The 20,583-nt window shown below is 36.9% G+C and overlaps 1 protein-coding gene across 1 annotated transcript in view; it reads right to left on the bottom strand.

Moving 5' to 3' along the window:
• The window catches only part of LOC120636039 (alpha-mannosidase 2), a 186,483-nt gene that overhangs the window by 38,082 nt on the left and 127,818 nt on the right, over positions 1 to 20,583 (bottom strand). Inside the window, exon 3 of the mRNA XM_039907298.1 lies at positions 1,705 to 1,769. Coding sequence (XP_039763232.1) covers positions 1,705 to 1,769 — 65 coding nt within the window. The remainder of the gene's footprint in view (positions 1 to 1,704; positions 1,770 to 20,583) is intronic.

Raw genomic sequence — 20,583 nt, forward strand, 5'->3', positions numbered from 1 at the left:
ACCGCTTTTTACTTAACGCTTATGAAAGTAGCGTGTTTTAGAGCGTATCGTATTTGCTAAAAGACTTGTAAATTAAAACCGGAATAGTACTGCACAGGGTTTCGAGGCACATTATGTACTGTCTCTAAGACTTATAGAAATCAGATGAAGCCCTAACATCACAATCAATATGAAAATCATGTGATTCCTGTCTCTTTATTAGATAGGCGTCGCGTAGCGTAGGTACTATGCGCGTGTCGGTTTTTTATCTTTAAAAACTTCATGGTGCCAACCGTTTACTGCGAGTGGGATGGAGTAAGGATTACGGGGCAAATTGTATGAGACCGACATCGCCGGCAACCGCTAGTGTTAGGCAGTTATCTTCTATATCTGTCTAAATGGCGCATTGGCGCACGGCCGTTTGGTGCAGTGCCTGCTTTCTGAGTTTAAGACTGTGGGTTCGATTTCACAACTGAAAAATGTTTGTGTGATGAACATGAATGTTTTTCAGCGTCTTAGGTATTTATATATCTAAATTACTTATAAAAATACATTCATCTTAGTATACCCATAACACAAGCTACGCTTACCATTGCTACTTAAATTAGTCAAAACAAAATCCAGAACTTTTCTCTATTCCCCCGTAAATCCCATGCATCATTCTGCAATTTTAATACGTATTTAAAGATATTCACCAGGCGTAGAAGAGATTTTAATATAAACTAGCGCTCCCTCGCGACCGCGTTCCTCCGCGTATTAGTCAACATTGAAAGATGAGTCAGAGTCAAATGCTGTCGGGGACTTTTTTGTAGAGCTTTTATAGAGGAACCATTCTTTCAAACATTATTTAAGCGTAACTTTAACAGTTTACTCATTGTATGCAACTGAAGCTCTCCAGAGGAATAATCTTTCCCGTTTTTGCAACATTTCTCAATTATGTTCTGCTCCTATTCGTCGTACCCTAATGTTATGAAGCGTATAAGCCTGTTTCGATAAATGGGCTATACAAAACAAACATATTCTTCCAATTAGAACCAGTAGTTTCTGAGATTAGCGCGTTCAATTAAACAAACTCCAAGTTCTCCGCTCTGCAAGGAAACTGATCCTAAAGGTGCCTTCACATAATTCTTCTTTTAACCACAAGTCTTTTACTACTCAGGCTGTTAAGCTTTGGAAGGCCTTGCATTTGGCTATTAGAGAGGCAAAATCTATCCAAATCATAAAAAAACTTGTAAAAGATCACTTTTTGTCTCAATCAACTGATGACCCGGGATAGTCCACTGCTCCCTACTTCTCTTTTTTTCATTTTTATTATTTTTATTTGAGGATAATTATTTATTTTATATTTAAACTATTATTAATATTTTTAAGTAATTATCATTTTTATATATTATATATACAATTGTAGTTACTTGTTTATTTATCAGACTTTAGTTACAGATATTCTTTTTCGAAATATTATATGTATATATTTAAGTAATGAAATATTTATTTTATGGGTATATGTATATATGCACCACCTAACTATTTTCTGTACCTGTTTTTTATCTTCGCCATTCGTTGCCTGGAAGAAATCGCTATGAAGCGATAAGGCCGCCAAATTGTATACGTTGTTTTGTTATACTTTTCTTTTTTTCTATGTACTTTTTGTGGTGCGCAATAAAAGTATATTCATTCATTCAAACTCTTCAGCTTTATAATATTAGTATAGATGAAACAACTTACGTTTTCATGTCCCGATGACTTGCGGTAATATTGGGCCCTGCCACCAACTTCGCCAATAGCATTACCTGCAAAAGAAAAACGTTGTCATATAGATTCTAGAAGGGTCTCAAATTATCTAAAGGTCGCGCAATTGTGTTGTAAGTAGTCTAACATCAGGAATTTTCTAGTGCAGAAGGATTTTTTAACGTGAGGCTCACGTATTCGTGATATACCTACTGACGCTTAAAATTCCTTTTTATTTTAGAAAGTGTACTAGCTTTTACCCGCGGCTTCGCTCGCGTAGTATATTGAAAATCTTTGCCAAGAGACGTGATTTTTGGTATAGTGATAGGTCATGAGCTACGTGGGCTACTTTTTATCCCGGAAAAATGCAAGAAAGCGAGCAAGTGCAAGCGTATCTTCCCACGGGAACTGTTCATTTTTCGCTGACAAAGTAGCTTATGTCACGCTCGGGCTCATAAAATATCTCTATGCAAAACTTCACATCAATCAGTTGCTCTGTTGCTGAGTTATTGATAGACAAACAAACACACTTTCGCATTTTTAATATTACTAAGGATGTGTCAATTAATATAAGGAAAGCGGAAGCGGTGAAAACATAATATCTCGGAAGAGCACACAAAATTTTTTATCCCGAGAAATGACTTCTTGTTATTAACTACAATGGTTGGTCCTTATCGCAGCAACGTGGAAACCATGCGTATGTTAATATGCGAAAATTGTGTGTTTGTTTCTTAGGTACCTATGTTTGGCATAATCGTTGAACCAATCTTGATGGAATTTAGCACAAATATACTCGTAGCTTGCATCCTAAGACAGACATAAGATAATATTAATTTCGGAAAAACTGCTGGTAAAACTAAAAGTCACCCGCGGCATATTATAAAATAGTATTTGTCGCCTATGCGTGGTTCATCCGCTTGTCTACTATTTTGGTGAAATTTTGCATAGAAATTGTTTGAGACACGTGTACATTTTATTCCGAGAAAATAAGTGTGGACCAAGTCGTAGGCATCAGTTATAGTTTATAATAAACATTAGTGGAAGGGCGGGCAGCGTCAGTTAATATTAACTGATTCAGCAGCTCGACAGTAGATTGTGCAGATTAAAATGGCAAAAGGGTTATAAAGAGCACAGAGCTGCACTGTGTTTGAATGGGACGTAGGATCTATCATCCATCCATCTATTGACGGCCGATTGGCGCAGTGGGCAGCGACCCTGCTTTCTGAGACGAAGGCCGTGGGTTCGATTCCCACAACTGGAAAATGTTTCTGTGATGAACATGAACGTTTTTCAGTGTCAGGGTGTTCATCTGTATATTATGAGTATTTATGTGTATTATATTAATAAAAAAAAATATTCATCAGCTATCTTAGTACCCATAACACAAGCTACGCTTACTTTGGGGCTAGATGGCAATGTGTGTATTGTCGTAGTATATTTTTTTTTTATCAGAATTGTAGAGAACTCCTGCAGAGAATGTATCTGACTTACGAACGAATCGAATTTATTCTAAACGATTTGATCTACCGAGCGTTCTGATAGAAGGTTTCTATTGTACGACTCAACGATCTAGACTACGAGAAACAGAAATCTAGCGCTCTTGGTTGAGAGCTGTACCTATTAGCTTTCAAAGATTCATCATCATCATATCAACCCATTACCGGCCCACCATAGGGCAAAGGTTTCCTCTCACATTGGGAGGGGATTAACTATTAAGGCCTTAGTCCACCACACTAGCCCAGTGCGGACTGGTGGACTTCATTCTTCTTTTGAGAACATTGTGGAGAACTCTCATGCATACAGGTTGCCTAACATGTTTCCTTCACCGTTGAAGCGATTTATATTTTGATGAATTAGAACGCACCTAACTTAGAAAATTAGCGGTGCGTGCTGGGATTTGAACTCGGCGCCCTGAAGTGAAGACGAGCTTCTACCCAATGCAATATCACCGCTTAATCTGGAGTATCAGCTATGAATTTACCAAATTGCTCTAAAACACGTTCAGTAGTTTAGCAACAGACATACAGACATACAGACAAACAGATCCACAGAAAAAAGAAAATAACTTCAAAAATTGCATATTTGCCTTCTATTACTGCTATTAATTCTAACTTCTTCCAATAATTTCTTTTGCAAAAATCCTTAATGTATCGACACAGCTAGTCTACGATTATATTGTATGTATAGATAGGGTTTCTATGAAACTGCTCATAAACATTCGTATTTGAATACTCCCATTATGTTAATTTCATAAACTAGCATTCAATTTATAACGTTCACGTTAAAATAAGACAAAGCTTGCGGGTCGCCCTCATATCTACTTACATAATATAAAGCGATCCATTACTGCATCGACTCAACTCATTTTAAATTAAGTTTCTTTTCATTTACAGAAAAATAAGAATCGTTTGTTCTAATGGAAAGCTTCGCCTTTAACCATTTTAAAGCTAATCCTTAACGCCAAGCAATTAGGCGTTTCTCTAGAAGCATTTTAGGTACAATAAACTACCAGACGCTATTTTCCCATCTTAGACAGTACAACCACTTACTTATAAACTAGTGAATTTTAAAAGGAATTTTATTTCCACCGGCTGCTGTATTGTAACCGTTCAATGGACCGAATTGTGTTGTTAAAATGAATTTACGAAAGAGATTTTAGTTATATTTGTGTTTTCTCTATTAAACTACTTCAATGTTGTTTACTCTCAATTTATTTGTTACATTTCTAGTTCTTTGAAATGTGTTTCCATGAGTGCATTTATGAGTATGCTATTCCTTTGATATAAAAATATCTTGAACATCTGAGCTATATCCCCATAGACCCTATGTATCAGCCTCGTGCATCCGTGGGCAAAGGTTAATGCAAGTAGTCGGATTTTTCTGTGTGATATAATATCAAAATTCCCTACTGTCCTACTGCCGGAAACTGGCCTCCTCTCTCTTAGAAAAAGAGATTTAGAGCATAAGCCTACCAAGTTTCTATAAATGTTAGTTGTTTCTAGTTTCTAAAAGCGACCGTAGCAAATGGACATTATACTTTTGTAATTTATTAAAAGGAGGAATTATCAATTTTATAAATTGAAAATGCATATAAAAATTTAAGGATTTGAACCTGCGACTCTCAGCCAATCGCGGCTTGAGAGTCAGAGAGTCGCAGGTGCAAATCCTGTCGGTTCCGAAAATTTCATATGCATTTTCAATTTATAAAATTGTAAGTGATATATTTAATAAATTAAAAAAGTATAATGTCCATTTGCTTCGATACGGTCGCTTTTGTGCCGTGGCCGGGGCCAAGGCCCGTGCAGCGTGCCGTTTTTGTCAAATATGAATGATGATAATTTTAACATAGTTTTAAACGAAGTCACACCCGCTGTTCGGACGCTTAATATTTTTAAACTACGCAACGAATTTTAATGTAGTTTTCAGCAATAGATAGAGTGATTGAAGAAGGAAGGTTTATATGCAGTAACCATGCCTATTTTAGTATTCTGGCAAGCATAGATCCGCAAGAATCTGGAATGCCCTTCCAGCTTCCATTTTCCCCAGTACCTATATTATGAATAGGCATCTTCTAGGCAAGCGCGCTCCAACTTAGGCTGCATCATCACTTACCATCAGGTGTGATTGTAGCCAAGCGCTCGTCTATAAACATAAAAAGAAGAGTAAATGTAAGGAAAATCATTGATTTGTAATGTGAACATTTTATTGTGCGCTTACATTGCAAACGCTGGCTATACTTACGGAATTGTATTATGAATAGAACTGCCCTCAGTAGTGTTTTAATTGCACCCGTCCGAAGCCAGGGCGGGTCAATAGTTAACCATAAATCATAAAATGATTCAAGCATGTAATGAAACCATTCGAAAATGCAGTAAGCAAGTTAGAAATGCGAAATAATTGGTTTATGTCCGTATGAGCGGCGACCATCGCGTAACTTAATGTAAGGTTCAGAGAATAACGCAATTAAACTAGCTTTCCGAGCTGCCGATGTGAATTTAAATAGCCTGACTTTTAACTAAACCCAGAGACTACACATAATTTCTTACCTTCAAACAAAACTTAACTCTTACGATTTAGTACAATCTTCTTGTCTAATTGTTTTGCTAAACTATTAGAAAAAAAACTGCATACATACATACATACATGAATGTTCTTCAGATTCTGGGTGTTTGTATGTTTTTCTCGTATAAGTATTTATGTATATTATTCACAAAAATAATTATCAGTCATCTTAATACGCATAACACAAGCTACGCTCACTTTGGTCCTAGTACCTATATTTATATGTTTATATTTGAATAAATACAGTTTCCCTGACCGCTCTCGGTCACGGTTGTCAATCTCCAGAGTGATTTAAAATTACGCAGGCGATATTATAGTGTGCCATTTTGTGTAACACAGGTACATTCTCATAATCCGACAGGACGGCAGTTCCGACAATACCGGAAAGAGATCAAAACAGACAGCTTAACTCGTTTTCCTAGGCACAGGGGTCAATCACCGCTAATTTTCGAGCACCGGGTTGGTACTTGCTGTGTGTTGACAGATCAGAACACAGGTGGCACCACCTAAGCTAAGTAAACTAAGCAAAACCGACTAATAATTAACTGTAAATAATTGTTTGCATTCTGTCAACAGTTGGTCGAACCCAGTAAGTATTTCTTGATCTAAAGTCCAACATGCTCACCGAGCAACGAGGCAGTCAAGGCTAGACGACAAAAATATAAAGAAAAAAATAAGAGATTTACTTTTGTTTATTGTTCGCAAACAGTTCGTCCCAAGGGTAGAAACAAATCTCACTGTATACCACCCATTCGGAATTATACAGCTTAGTTTATGCCTTCCTTATTAAACTTGCACCAAGAGAAGCCGGTTTTCAACTGAGACAGTGTACAAAAAAAATTGGTTGTCTGTAAAGTCAGCTTACTGACGATAGTTAAACGTGACAACGTCGTAAGAAAATACTGCTGGAATGGTTGCATTTTTCAAAAGCAAATTTTAATTTTATTTATTTGATAGATATTATCGTTGCTATAAACAATCGACACCACATTCACTTTTCACTGCACTTCATCCTTGCCGAAAACATGTAAATGTATTATTGTATAGATGCTGTCCACGCGGACGCATCGCTCACTCAAGAAGGAGAAAGACAGATGTCGAACGCGGAGGCCGACTGTGCCTCTTAGTCGCTCGATCCGCGCTCTCGCTTGCACTTCAAGCCTTGAATGGAACGCCTCAGAGCGAGGTAACGCCGCATGCGTCATGTTTTTTCGTGCGTGCAGTCGGCTCCATCGAATTATAAGACGTTGTCACGTCAAAAATAAAAGAGTATAATCATCATTATTCATCGATTACCGTTTACTAAATAACGCTGTCCTCAACGTATGAGGAGCAGTTAAGTTAGTCCATCACTCTTGCCAAGTTTAACTTGCTAGACACACATGTATGAGAACATTATAAAGATCTTTCAGGCATGCTTATAGTGTAAAAGAATACGTTAATGTAATATACTTACTTAGTTAACTTTTGTAACTGTATACCAACATTTGTAATAGTATTATTTGCCTAATCAATTCGAAAAATTACATTATTACCCATTTCTGATTATTGAGTTTTGCTAAGTATTTTTTTTTAAAACATTTGAACACTGTCTGTGACAGTCGATTGTGAAGGGGCTGTTTAATTAAATGTTTACTTGTTATGTACCTTAAATTTGGCAAATAAATAAATATTATTATTATTTCTCTATAATTTATTGATTTTCATTTTTTTTTTAATTCTTAACAATGCTAACTTATAATAAAAACAACACTATTAAAAATTTATACAGAAAACATCCACCTTCGACTTGCGGGGCGGGGCTTTCGAATACCCAAGCAACCGGCGGGTAGTGCTCCAGAGTGAGGAACCTCCTCACAATACGCGCCGTTTCAAGGACTACTATGTCCGATCCTTGATCCAACAACCAAGTGAAAGCTTCTTGAGATGTTGGTCGATGCTTTGGACCATTGACTGAAACGACGATCGGAACAATAATGGTCGACTCAACATCCCACGGGTAATCTCGTGACCAAGGTCCAAGTATTTATTTATTTGTATTATTATTATTATGCAGGTTTCCTCGTGATATTTTCCTTCAACATTAAATAAAGTGATATTTAATTGCTTAAAACTCACATAGCTACAAAAAGTTAGAGAACTCTGTCCTCCGCTCCACTCTTGAATATTCGGAATTTGGAAAATTAAATGTGTTCGCTTATCTAAAACACGCTCAAATTCTGCCTTTGTTTCAAATTTTGGCTAGCCGATTAAGTAACCAAATATTCACACATCAAAATATCTTCACAAACTTTATAACTAATCTCAATACCAAGCTAATAGAACGGAATTATATAAAGAGGCGTGAGTTAGGGAAGTATCTATAATAATTAATCGACAGAAATGTTTGTTAACTTGAAATATACCCATATCCGCAGCTCATAGGCGGATTAGGCGGATGCCTTGGAATTAATCAAGTATAACTATCTATTTCATGTTAAAATCAAATACCTGTGTCTCTCGCAAAAACTCGAAAATGGATTGGATTGATGTGATTATTAATTTTTTTTGTTTTGAATTTTTGGTACTGTGATATTTTGACTAATTTGTCGTTTAAGATAAAAGTAAATTAGTATAACCCCAAAATTAGAAGTCGTTAAACTTGAATAAATCGACATTGGTATGGGTCATCATCATCTTCACCATCAACCTATTACGGGCCCACTACAGGGCACGGGTCTCCTCTCAGAAAGAGAAGTGCTTAAACCGTAGTCTATTACGCTAGCGAAGCGCGGATTGGCAGACTTCACACGAGCTTGAGAACGTTATGGAGAACTCTCAGGCATGCAGGGTTCCTCGCGATGTTTCCTTCACCGTTTAAAGAAAGCATGTGGTATTTAAATTGTTTAAATTAAAAAAGCTCATAACTGCGAAAAGTACCTGAAGAACCTGAAGCCTTATTCACTAGGCTCCACTCTGAACATTCTCCAGCGATGATTTTATAATAGCTTTCTAATCAGGCTTATAGCTAAAAAGCATGTTTCTGAGCAATGAGTCAACACTCGCAACATCCACTGTCAGAAATATGCACGAAGTAATCAGTGTAATATGAAAACAATAAATAAATAAAAATGATTTGGTTAGACAGCAACGTAAAGGTCTGCAAACAATCACTGCCACCTGACATGCAATCGAAACAGCTTACTCATTCATAATTAAGTAGCATTAGCTACTTAGTGCTTCGGCAAATTGCATTGTAATCCAGCAATAATTGCAGAATTATGGGCTACAATTCCGTTATGACGACGACATAATCAATGCTCCATCGGCCTTGCTTGATTGTCAAGGGCTTGTTAATGCAACGAAATATTAAGCTGATAACACGAATAGATAGGTTGCCGGTTATTATCATTTGTAAGCTATAATGACTTTGTTTAGAAAAATAACTTATTTTGGTGTTTTTCTAATGATCCTACATATTTTGTTTTGTTGGTTGCCTTTTATTCATGTAGATACGTGCAGGGCTAGCACGGGCAGGAGTCAAAAATTATATCCCCCGATTATCCCATAACAAGGGATATAATAAACTTGTCCACCTGCTAAAGCCCGGCAACATGGAATAGGAGAAGTTTACCCCCGTTTATTATTAGACATATATTATTAGGATATTATTTCCACTTTTGCGCCAATGCTCTGAGAGTTGATAAAGCTGTGGGAGAAGATAAATCTTTATCCTTTCCCCGGGGAGATAATTGACGTCTGCCCATGCTAGCCGGGCAGCTATCAGACATTTTTTTAAATACCCTATTTGCGACGCTGATACTCATAAAATTAAACCCGTCCCGCACGTCCCGTGATTTATTTTTTTAATTATCTCCTGAACTATGTAATCAAATAATAAGCTGTAAAGGGAATTATTTTATGAAAAATAGGCACCGGATTAATATTCTATGCATAAAAATACGATTGAAAATAAAAATTTAACATTATACTACAATTTCAATCTGATATATTTTTATTACTGAATTTAAATGTAGCCTTTGTTACTTTTTTGATGAAATAGCTTTCTAATTACGAAAGAATTTATAAACCGTTGAAATAATTTGGAAGATTAACGGATAAAAACAAACGACCACTTGATAGTATTTGAATGGAAGTCTAATAGACTGATTCTCTGATCAAATGATTAAGACTCGTAACGTTATTTGTAATGTAACGCATTTAAAGCTGTTTTAAAACAACTGTGTTGTCAATGGAGATTTGGATAAAGTAACTTTTAAATATTGTTTCACATTAATAACAATCACAATCACTTACAGTTTAGTTATTTGCGAACGATGTGTATGAACCACTCGATATGGTACCTATTGCTTCATTTTGATAACATAACCGGTGACAAGTTTCGTAGCTTACGGGCGCATTGTCTTTGGTGGGTACACCATATGTTGGGAATCTCCGCAGACTGGATGATGACTGCAGAATAAGGTTAGACCGCAGATATATATTTATAATTCGATGTCGTAGGCGTTGTGTTTTGGAAATCAGTGGAATGTATTCCCCATGAATCGGCGAAAATTGTATCTGAATTCAGCCTAGTGGGTATATACATTTTGTCAGAATCCCACGTCCCGAATTAGTGATAATAATGGACTCCAGCGCAGGCGGTTTAGCATTATATTTGAGGCAGTGCATTATATTTGGGTTACGTACCTGAAGGCTAGATATTTTTTTGTATATGTCGCTGATCTAATATTGATAAAACGCGGTTGTCTAGTCACATCAGGAAACATATATTTTGGAATTCACTGCACTGTGCGTATGCGCAAAGAAAATGCAAACTGTAAGTTTGTGGGATATTGAAGAGATTTGCGTGAAGATCCGTGAAGAAAAAACAAGTGGCGAAACAAGACCGCATCAACAATGTATATGTATGTTCTTCACAAAACCTAATAACTGCGCCAAATTGTACACACTGTTTTGTTATTGCTTTCTGTTTTATGTACTTTGAGTGTGGTCTACAATAAAATAAGGTATATTCATTCATACCTTAATTGTTTATCCGACCCGGAAAATATCTATCTACTATCATGCTAGTTAATACACAAAAATTACCATCAATGTGTGATCAGCATTAGAGACAATCGTATCATTTTATTTCTTTCTAGGAGCCAATCTTTATAAATGTAATATGAAGTGGAAATCGATATGGGCATGACTCAAATTCAACGAGCGTATTAAAAAATGGAATAGGTAGGTACCTTATCAATAATGAACGTCCTACCAATGTAGGGATTGATTGAAAACTTTAAATATAGTGAATCATATTTAACTAGGACAGACGTTATGGCTACGTAAAGATGGCAATTTCGTACCGTAATAAGTAATTTCATCGAATTCACTTATTGACGACCTCCCTTTCTGAACGGACAGGGGCAATTTAGGAATTTATAATTTCTCAATTTTCTCTGGTCTGGTCTGGTGGCCGTGGGGGCCTTGGTGTCAGAAAGCAGGGTCACTGCCCACTGCGCCGAACGACTGTCATCAATGTGACTGATATAAATGATAAATGCCTAATGTTAAACCTTGTTACTATCTAAATCTACAAATAATCAATCTACTTAGTCCAAAATCATTAGATGGCAGATCGATTTGACAGCCGAATGGCGCAGTTGGCGGCAACCCTGCTTTCTGAGGCCGTGGGTTCGATTCCCACAGCGGGAAAATATTTGAGAACATGAATTTTTTTCAGTGTATGTGTGTTTATCTGTATATAATAACATTATATGTGTATTATTTTCATAAAAAATATTCATTAGCTATATTAGCACCCACGAGCTACGCTGCCTTTGGGGCTAGATGGCGATTGTGTGCGATTTTGTAGTACATTTAATTTATTTATTAAAATAATCTATAATCTATAAATCTATCGTTTTTATAGCGCTACTAAAAATCTGCCATCTAAAGATCTTGCACAAGTTTGATTTTAACAACTTCGGGTTCAAGAGGGTCGGCTTTAATAAAGTAATACCTTATTGCACCTCAATTCGATATAAATAACACAATTGCCTAAAAATTAATGACAACTCACATCGTCTCAAACTTTTAACAAACAAGGTTTATGTGACAACTAATAGTGATGTTTTTTTTTTATCTAAGTTGTAATCACAAACCTACCCAGGTAGTCAGAACACAATATGGCAAGTTTATGATTCCAACTTGTACATAGATGACATATCAGACGTAACATTACCACATTACCCCAACGTAACATTCTGACTGATAAAGTTATTGTAAACTTTAAAAAAAAAACCACTACAACTTCGCCCTTGAATGCAATCTCACCTGGTGGTAAGTGATGAAGCAGTCTAAGATGGTAGAGGGCTAACCTGTTAGGGAGTTTGGTAGTAATACCCCTAATCAGTTGCTACGCGGCATCGCACCGGAACACTCAATCGCTTAGCGTCACGTCTTTGTCGGTAGGGTGGTAACTAGCCACGGCCGAAGCTTCCCACCAGACCAGACCAGAGGAAATTAAGAAATTATAAATTGCCCCTGACGGGAATCGAACCCAGGACCTCCTACTTGAATTCACAGCGCTCATCGTTGCGCCATCGAGGTCGTCAAAAATTAAAGGGCAACCTTAAAGTATTTAAGGTTTACATATTGGATATATCTTTGCATTTTTAGTCGAAGTGTGGATATTGCTACGATTCCATCAGAATCAACACGTGTCGCGCGTCCCGTCTGGCTGGCGTGATATAAATATGCAAGTGTGTGTGCCCAAAGACCACGTTATTTACTGGCGGCCTAGTGTAGGGTGATGAAAGCCACGGTCGCTCTTCAAAGGGCGACAGGGCATTGAACCCTGCACTAAGTTTGCAATGATTCCCAAAGGCCAGTCGCAGTGTGGCCTAGTTGTGGCATCGCAAATCAATTAATTGCATCGGTTAAGTTACGTTGGTCCATGTCAGTAATAAGAAGATATAGATAGTTTCTTACATCTTTTTAATGCTGTTTTGTGTTCAATTTTTTTTTTGAAGTTACACTTCTTTTGGCGCGTTAGGGAAAAATGATGAGAGTAAATTTTTACGATGCGCGCGCACACCGTCACAAAAAACCGACACCCTGAAGTTAGCTATAAGGTTTGACTTGTCAAAGTCTGCAGGCGCATTTCGGTGATTCAATTGTACATAAATCTCAAACTTTAATGTTGGTTGTCCGATAATGAGTCTATTAGTATTCCAAATTTATTTATGTTTATTATATCCATTTCTTTAATTATATAGAAATATATTTTTTGTGATATTTAAATAAACTTTATTTAAATAACTAACTGATAATGCGTTATAATAAAACTTTTAAATTATTAAATAACTGTTTCTACAAACGTAGAATATTAGATTACAAAAGATTATTTAATTTTAATAGTGCGCCAAAGGAGTGTAACTTCTAACGTGTGTACATAAGTATACACATTTTTTTTTTAATTCTGTATGCATTCAAAAAGTCGTCTACTTCATCATGAGTTAAATTTTACATTTTTATTAAAACCTTTTTACCTGCAAAATTTTATATGAAATAGAATATAAAATTAAAACCACCTAAAATACTCCGTAATGCCAACATTTATAGTATTATTTATTTTAACCCAAAAATATGAACAAACAGCTAAGAAAACCGTACTTATACAAATAAAAATATAAAATTTAAAAACCAAAAAACTTTTAACTTATATAATTATTCTTTGAAAGTGTGATAAAAAAATCGTTGAAAAATGCAACACTCCCGTTTATGCAACGATTTTTGTTTACTTCATTTATTTTTAATAATTTCTGCCAAGACGATATATAGTGATAATATTGTCGGTCGATAGAAGTAGTTGGTCACAACTTCAAACACAAACAAAGTTGGTTACAAACTAACAAAATCTCACCGAATTTTTTTAAAGATTACGGTAAGAAAATAGTAGACAACTTAAAAAACAATCAGAATCTATTGTTGAATAGCAAAAAGGAGTCAATACATCTACATCGCCCTGGGCCAGTATTTTTAGTAATCGCATACCTACACCAATCTTAGAAAATACTTATATTTATTAAGTAATTAAAGATGGTGTATATTGTTGAGAGGACGCGTATTCACAGCGCGATGTAGACGCAGACTCCCGAGGAGCTTTGCTAACTACGTCTATTTATATGAAGACTTCATAAAAACTTCGATAGCGCGATCTACAACTTTAACTGAATAATAGTTATTAAGGGCTATAAAGGTCATCGAATAACTTTTATTTCACTTATGCATCATGTCATAAACTTTTTTAATATTTAAACGGTAAATTTAGTAAATTAATATAACATTTCTATAGAACATTGCAAATTTTTACTGCAACAAATATGAAACGCCATCTGTTTTCATTTCCTCTTATTAATCAACTTTGTAAGGCTAACATTGTAGGAACAACAATGTTTTGTCTTATTCTTTTGATTGTTAAATTACTGATGTCAGAAAGAGAAAAATCATTCAGTTTTTTAGTGCCGCCGATTATGTGTAATTTAATAGTTTATGTTAAATATCTTTTCGTAGCTTACTGTTATTTTTATTATTCTATAAATAATAAAAAGCTTGGAAATGGAATAGCCAGTAAAAAGTGGAGCTAAGTATCTTCCCCATAGTTTTAAATTTGAGGTTGATAACATAACTGAATTTGTTATTCACTTCTTATTCATAAACTACCCTCGTAGTTTCAATTTTAACTCAACCACACAAAAATAAAAAAAACCTTACGATAGTTAACGAGGTTACGTAAATTCTATTGTTTTTTCAATACCTAATAATACTTGACCATAATCTCACCTGATCTGTTTTTGATTTTAATGATTGTATTCTTAAACATCATTATGACGACCTCCGTGGCGTAGCGGTGAGCTCTGAAGTTTTAAGTTGGAGGTTGCGGGTTTGATTCCCGGTTGGGCCGTTCTTGAATTTATAATTTCTGAATTTTCTTTGGTCAGGTCTTGTCTGGCGGGACGCTTCGGCCGTGGCTAGTAACCACCCTACCGACAAAGACGTGCCGCTAGGCGATTTAGTGTTCCGGCATGATATAATCGTATGTCAAGTAGAAAGCGACTAGGGGTATCGGTTTAATGTAACTGCCATACTCTGTCATTACCACCAGGTGAGATTGCAGTCAAGATTTCGAAAAAAAAGATAAGTTATCAACCAATTCACTGCCAAACATACTCGTAGTCTTTTGAAGGTAGTTCTTAATACCACGGTCCCGATGACACGTTAGATGTCGCTGAACGCTGCGTTAAAGCGGTGCGAGGTCGCCATTGCAGCACCTTGGGACTCCAACGACTATTGGTTCTCCCAGCTACGTGCTCCGTCCATTGATACATCAGCTTATTCAGAGCAAGCTTTTAACTAATTTAACTTTGTTCGTAGGCCTGTGTTAAATTTTTATCCTTTATTCAAATTTAACTGGGTTTAACGGTGAATAAATATAAAATGAATTGCGGTACTCGATGTTCTACGTTCGATTATTAGGTCATGCAAAAATAAACTTATTGGGGTTTCCGGTACAAACAATCTCATGAGGTATCACACCTCAAGCCTATCTACGGTCTGAAGGGGGGTTCAAGCTGTCCTGATCCCCTCCTCGTTAGCGCAGGAGCCCCAGCAGTCGGTCGGGGTGGTTGGACTGGACTCCGGGTGGTATACCTACAACGGGTTCCCCGGGCGTCTAACAAAGCCAACCAGAGGGATATGCCGTGGTGGTTTTTAGTTTGGGTATATCCACTTTAGAGGGGGGAGTACCTCATAATCTCCGTCCTGCCCAAGGTTCAGAGGTGGCAATAAAGATTTCCCATCACGCCAAAAAAAAAAAATGAGGTACCACACCAGGGTTAAAAACTGGCGGTGTCTGCCCTCGTGCCTCGGGGAGCATCTTAAGAAAGCAGTCTGAGACTGCTTACGACTTGCAATGTAAGTATAACTAACAACACCTTCTCACATTGGAGAAACATCGTGGATGCATGCCCTAAAACCCTCCCTCCCTTTCATAGAGGTGTCATGCACATATCACACATAACATATTAACGTTAAAATGATGATGATTATTCAACATTTGCTGGCGTTTGGTTTATGATTCTAGTAAAACATTTTGAATTCGGTTTTGTCATTATATATTTTCAGATAGTTTATTTTCATTACAAGGTGAATATTCGATACCGAGTTTTTTTTATTCCAGTTTTAAGCCAACGTTTTGAATATCGTGTTTTATGAATGGAATATTTTTCGCGATTAATGAGCAGATATATTCGGAGTTTCAGACGAAAAATACGTGCAATGCAATATTTTAAGGATAAAAATACGCCATCATTAAAATAATATCTTGGAAATGCATTAATAGAAACTGCAGATTATTTAAAAATTGTTAACGAATCTGTTCATGGAAGCGTTAAACTCAAAAAACAATATTATACTCAATTTAATAAATACCTAACAGAAAATAATCTAACTAAAACTTAAAAGTTGTGATACGCTCGCTCGACCTTTTGCCTTTTTGTGAGCATCGTCCTTCGAGTTCTAAACCTACGTTTGGAAAGGAACCACACTTAAATATTACCTACTTCATCAATACCCTATTATCCATGGCTGGACTAAATGCCTCTCCCAGTCCCAACAGCAGGGTTTGTTCATAATTACCATGCTAATTACGCTGCTGTCGGTTCTTTGTTGTATTCCCTTGGTTGCCATTTATGGGATGGCTCTGCCAAGTATCAGCGATAGAAGGATCATTGATCACCTAGGCAATAAAAAACTTCAGAGTTTGGAGCATCGACGCAAGGTTGCCTGCCTTTTGGAATTGCATAAGATATATTTCGGAGAGAGTGCTCAAGAACTGTTGGATCTAGTTCCTGCCTGACCGTTTTACCATCGCACCGCGATGCACTGTAAGGATGCATCCTTACGTGGTTGATATACCATGGACGCGTACGAAGCGCTTTGCATCTTCATTTCTGACTCGCACCGCAAGGATCTGGAGTGCCCTTCGGGCTTCCATTTTCCCCAATACCCATAATATCATTACCTTCAAGTCAAGAGTGAAAAGGCATTTTCTAGGCAAGCGCACCATAGGCCGCATCATAACTTACCATCAGGTTTGATTCCAGTGAAGCACTCGTCTATATACCGAAAATAAAAAAAAACTCCTGTTCAACACCAACGGGAAGAAGTGGTATATTTTATCTGATCTACACATGCGTCGTCACACCGCTCAACTTATCTACTTACCGCCTCCTTATTATATTTTCCTGGGAACTTCTGGGTTCTTTTCTAGGTAGGCCCGAATTCTAATGGCGTTTACGGGCAACACATTTTCAGTAGCAGCTCGGAGTCTGTAAATGGATGCCTTGGCAAGGACGATAAAGCCCAGTTATCACTGGCATGTTACACGTTGTAATAATCACAAAGCCCGCCAATCCGTATTGTAGCAGCGTGGTAGGACTAACCTCTTAATCTTTACCCCGTTTAAGATTCCTGGTCAGTGCCCGGATATCTGAGGACCACGATGAAACGATGATGAACAACTTTTATTTGAAAATAATAATTCAAAAATTCTAATCAATGCAATTATGAGCTTTTGGCGAATATTAAAAAAGGGTTGAACTTGTGATGAAAACTGTTATTTTTTTTTCCTCCTTTCACGTCATGAGTAGGAAATAATGTAATATTAAGATTCCCGGACGCTCTAGTAAACCTATCGCACTAAGCACACACTTCTTATCACGCTGTGATTGAAAACGTTATTACATTTTTTTCCAACTCCAGCTTAACGATGCAGTCTTAAACGGAATCGCACTAACGAAGGAGTACATATTGGCAGTTATTGCAGTTAATTAACACTTTGACAACGGGGCGTTTTATTGCATCGCTTACCCTCCCGATCTTTTTTCGGCGTATTTTTATCGACTGTTAGAAAGTAACCTTAGTGGTGAAATATAAATAGTTGATCTTTTTATTTTTGTAGTCTTCTTCTTTTTCTTTGTGTCCTTCAACAGCTAGCCGAGCTGCAGACTGAAGCGTGGTCCAAGATAAGTTAGAAGCCTTAATTTCCGCTTTCAGAGACCGCTTCCTTGTTGCCTTTGCCCTTCCAAGTTTTCGTTCACAACCTGTCCGGTGTTCGGCGTCTTGGTCCGTGAATTATTACAATTAAAATAAAAACTGAATTTTCTCTGGTCTTGTATGGTGGAAGGCTTCGGGCGTGGCTAATTTCCTACCCTATTTATTCTACCGGCAAAGACGTTCCGGTCCGTTGTCGCGTAGAAACCAATTAGGGGCAAACCAACCATCTTAGACTGCAACATTTAACTTAGTGGAATAGTGAAAAAAAGTGGATTAATATATTTAATGGATATATGAAACTCTCGTTCACGATTAAATGAAAAAAAGTCTTATGTAAAGGAAATGTATAACTTGGTGACGCCGGCTGACTACGCAAACATGTCGGGACTTACCGCATGTAATCACTCAGTTGCTCCGCAATTTTAGACGCTGATTTCCTGCCGCCGACAGTTTTCAAACTTGGCAACAAAATGTGAAGCCGCCGACAAGAAAACCGCCGGGCTGTGTTGGCGGGTCGGCGGCTTTGGCGTGCTCACTACATCAATTAGGTTATAAGTGCGGGGCCCACGCCCTGATCAACAGATCAATTCCCGCGGCTCCCCTTTTGCAACGAATTATACATGTGTGCGTCGCTAAACACCAAGCTACGAGTGCAAAGACAGAGGGTCATTTCCTGTCAGTTCGTAAACAAACAGTCAAAAAGTCGATAACCGTAAAATCACCTACCCCGAAAAGGTTTCTATGCGGCATCATTCTCTGACTGACCTCGGTGGTTAGCATTTCTATTGAGAATAGCGAGGTTTTTTCTATACCCCGTTCGGGCAGGGTAATTTTTATTGTATGTTAATAATTTTCATTACCAGCCCGCAACTTTGCTGGTATGTTGGTAGTGTACAGCTTCGGAGAGTATGGTAAGTGGCGGTCACAGTTATTGGCACTAACATGTAATTAGATATGACGATCGACTGACTTAGTGGGCAGCGATCCTGCTTTCTGGGTCCGAGGCCGTGGGTTCAGTTCCCACTACTGGAAACTGTTTTTGTGGTTAACACTAATGTTTTTTCAGTGTGTGTATGTGTATTACAAGTATATCATTCATAAAAATATTGATCAGTCATCTTAGTACCCAAAACACAAGCTACGCTTACTTTGGGCCTAGAAGGCGATGTGTCGTAGTACATTTATTTATTTATTTATAATAGCAAATAGTACACTTCAACTTTAATAACTAAATGAATCACATTAATAACCCTTCAGTTAGAGTAAAGATACCTAACTGCACAAAGCGGTGAATCCTCACAAAACAATGTTTCATATGTGGCTCCTTTGCGCGCCATTTTAGTTAGTACTTACTATTCAAGATATACTTAAAAGGTAACTTTGTGCCATTTGTTTACTCAGAACAATGAGGAAACCGGGCGCACGGTTACGAAATGCATTTACAAATTATTCATTATATAATATGAAAATTGGAAACTTTAATAATATAAATGCATTTTGTATTTACTTTGTTGAGGTGCCCTGTGTACCCACTATCAGTTGCGTACATAGAGGCTAAGTACAGGGTATGCAGATAAAAATCTACATGAATCGCCTAGTAGATAAATAAATAAAAAAACATTTATTTACCAGAATGTTTTTAAAGAGATATATTACAATTTTTCATAAATAGACCATAAAATTAAACTAAATTAAGAGTGTGCAAATCACATATTTCATGGAAACGAATTATAATTAAAAGGATTTAACAATCCATCATAATTCAGATAAATAAAACAATTGAATACAATTATTAATCAATCGAAACAAAAAAGGGAAAAGACACAATCATTAAATATTCATAGAAATCGTAGTAACATTTTTCTAACAGCCATTTATGGAGTTTACTTCGAAACAAATTTTGAGTCAGATTTTCAAATTCTGTAGGTAACTTGTAATAAATTGAAGTAAACCACGTTACATCAATAAATATATAAAACCGGTCAAGTGCCAGAAGGACTCGCAGTCCATGTGCACAATTTTGCAATGATTTAAACATCTTGTCCATAATGGGAATCGTTATTTTTATTATTTACTGAGATGTAACTATTGCTATTAGTTTATAGATTTTTTCCTTTACTTTCTATAGGATATTGCATCGTCGGTGTCGGCGGAGAGTACGTATGTATCCTATAGGCCTATTATTCCTTTGGAATTGTTAAAATATGCGGCGCGAACTGCAGTATCTTATGATTGCGTTGATCCGCGTATTGCATGATATCGCCGGCTCAATCAACGTACATACTTTTTAATAACTATTCAGCCACATATATTTCATTTACCATATGCATATCTTTGTAGTTTGTAAAGCGAAAATATAAAATAATCTTGATTTATGTAAATATTACAGGAAAAGTAAAACAATGTCACTATAGCTCAGTTTTATAGAAATACAGCCTGCCAACACGCATTAGAGCAGCGTAGTGGGTATAAGCTCTAAATCTCTCTCTCCTATGAAGAAGGAGATCTGTGCTCAGCAATCGGAAATCAATAACACCCACAGTTGAGGCTTTTAACCTAGCAATTCGTAGCCGAACCCGGAAATCGAACCCAGGCCCTCGTATCCGTAGTTAGATATGCTAACCACCTGACCTAGGCAATATTAGTATACATTCTGAATGTTGATGTAGATCTCACCCCATGGGGAAACTTTTTGCAACCAGCGCGCCG

This window comes from Pararge aegeria, chromosome Z, assembly GCF_905163445.1.
Source record: "Pararge aegeria chromosome Z, ilParAegt1.1, whole genome shotgun sequence".
NCBI classification, from domain to species: domain Eukaryota; kingdom Metazoa; phylum Arthropoda; class Insecta; order Lepidoptera; family Nymphalidae; genus Pararge; species Pararge aegeria.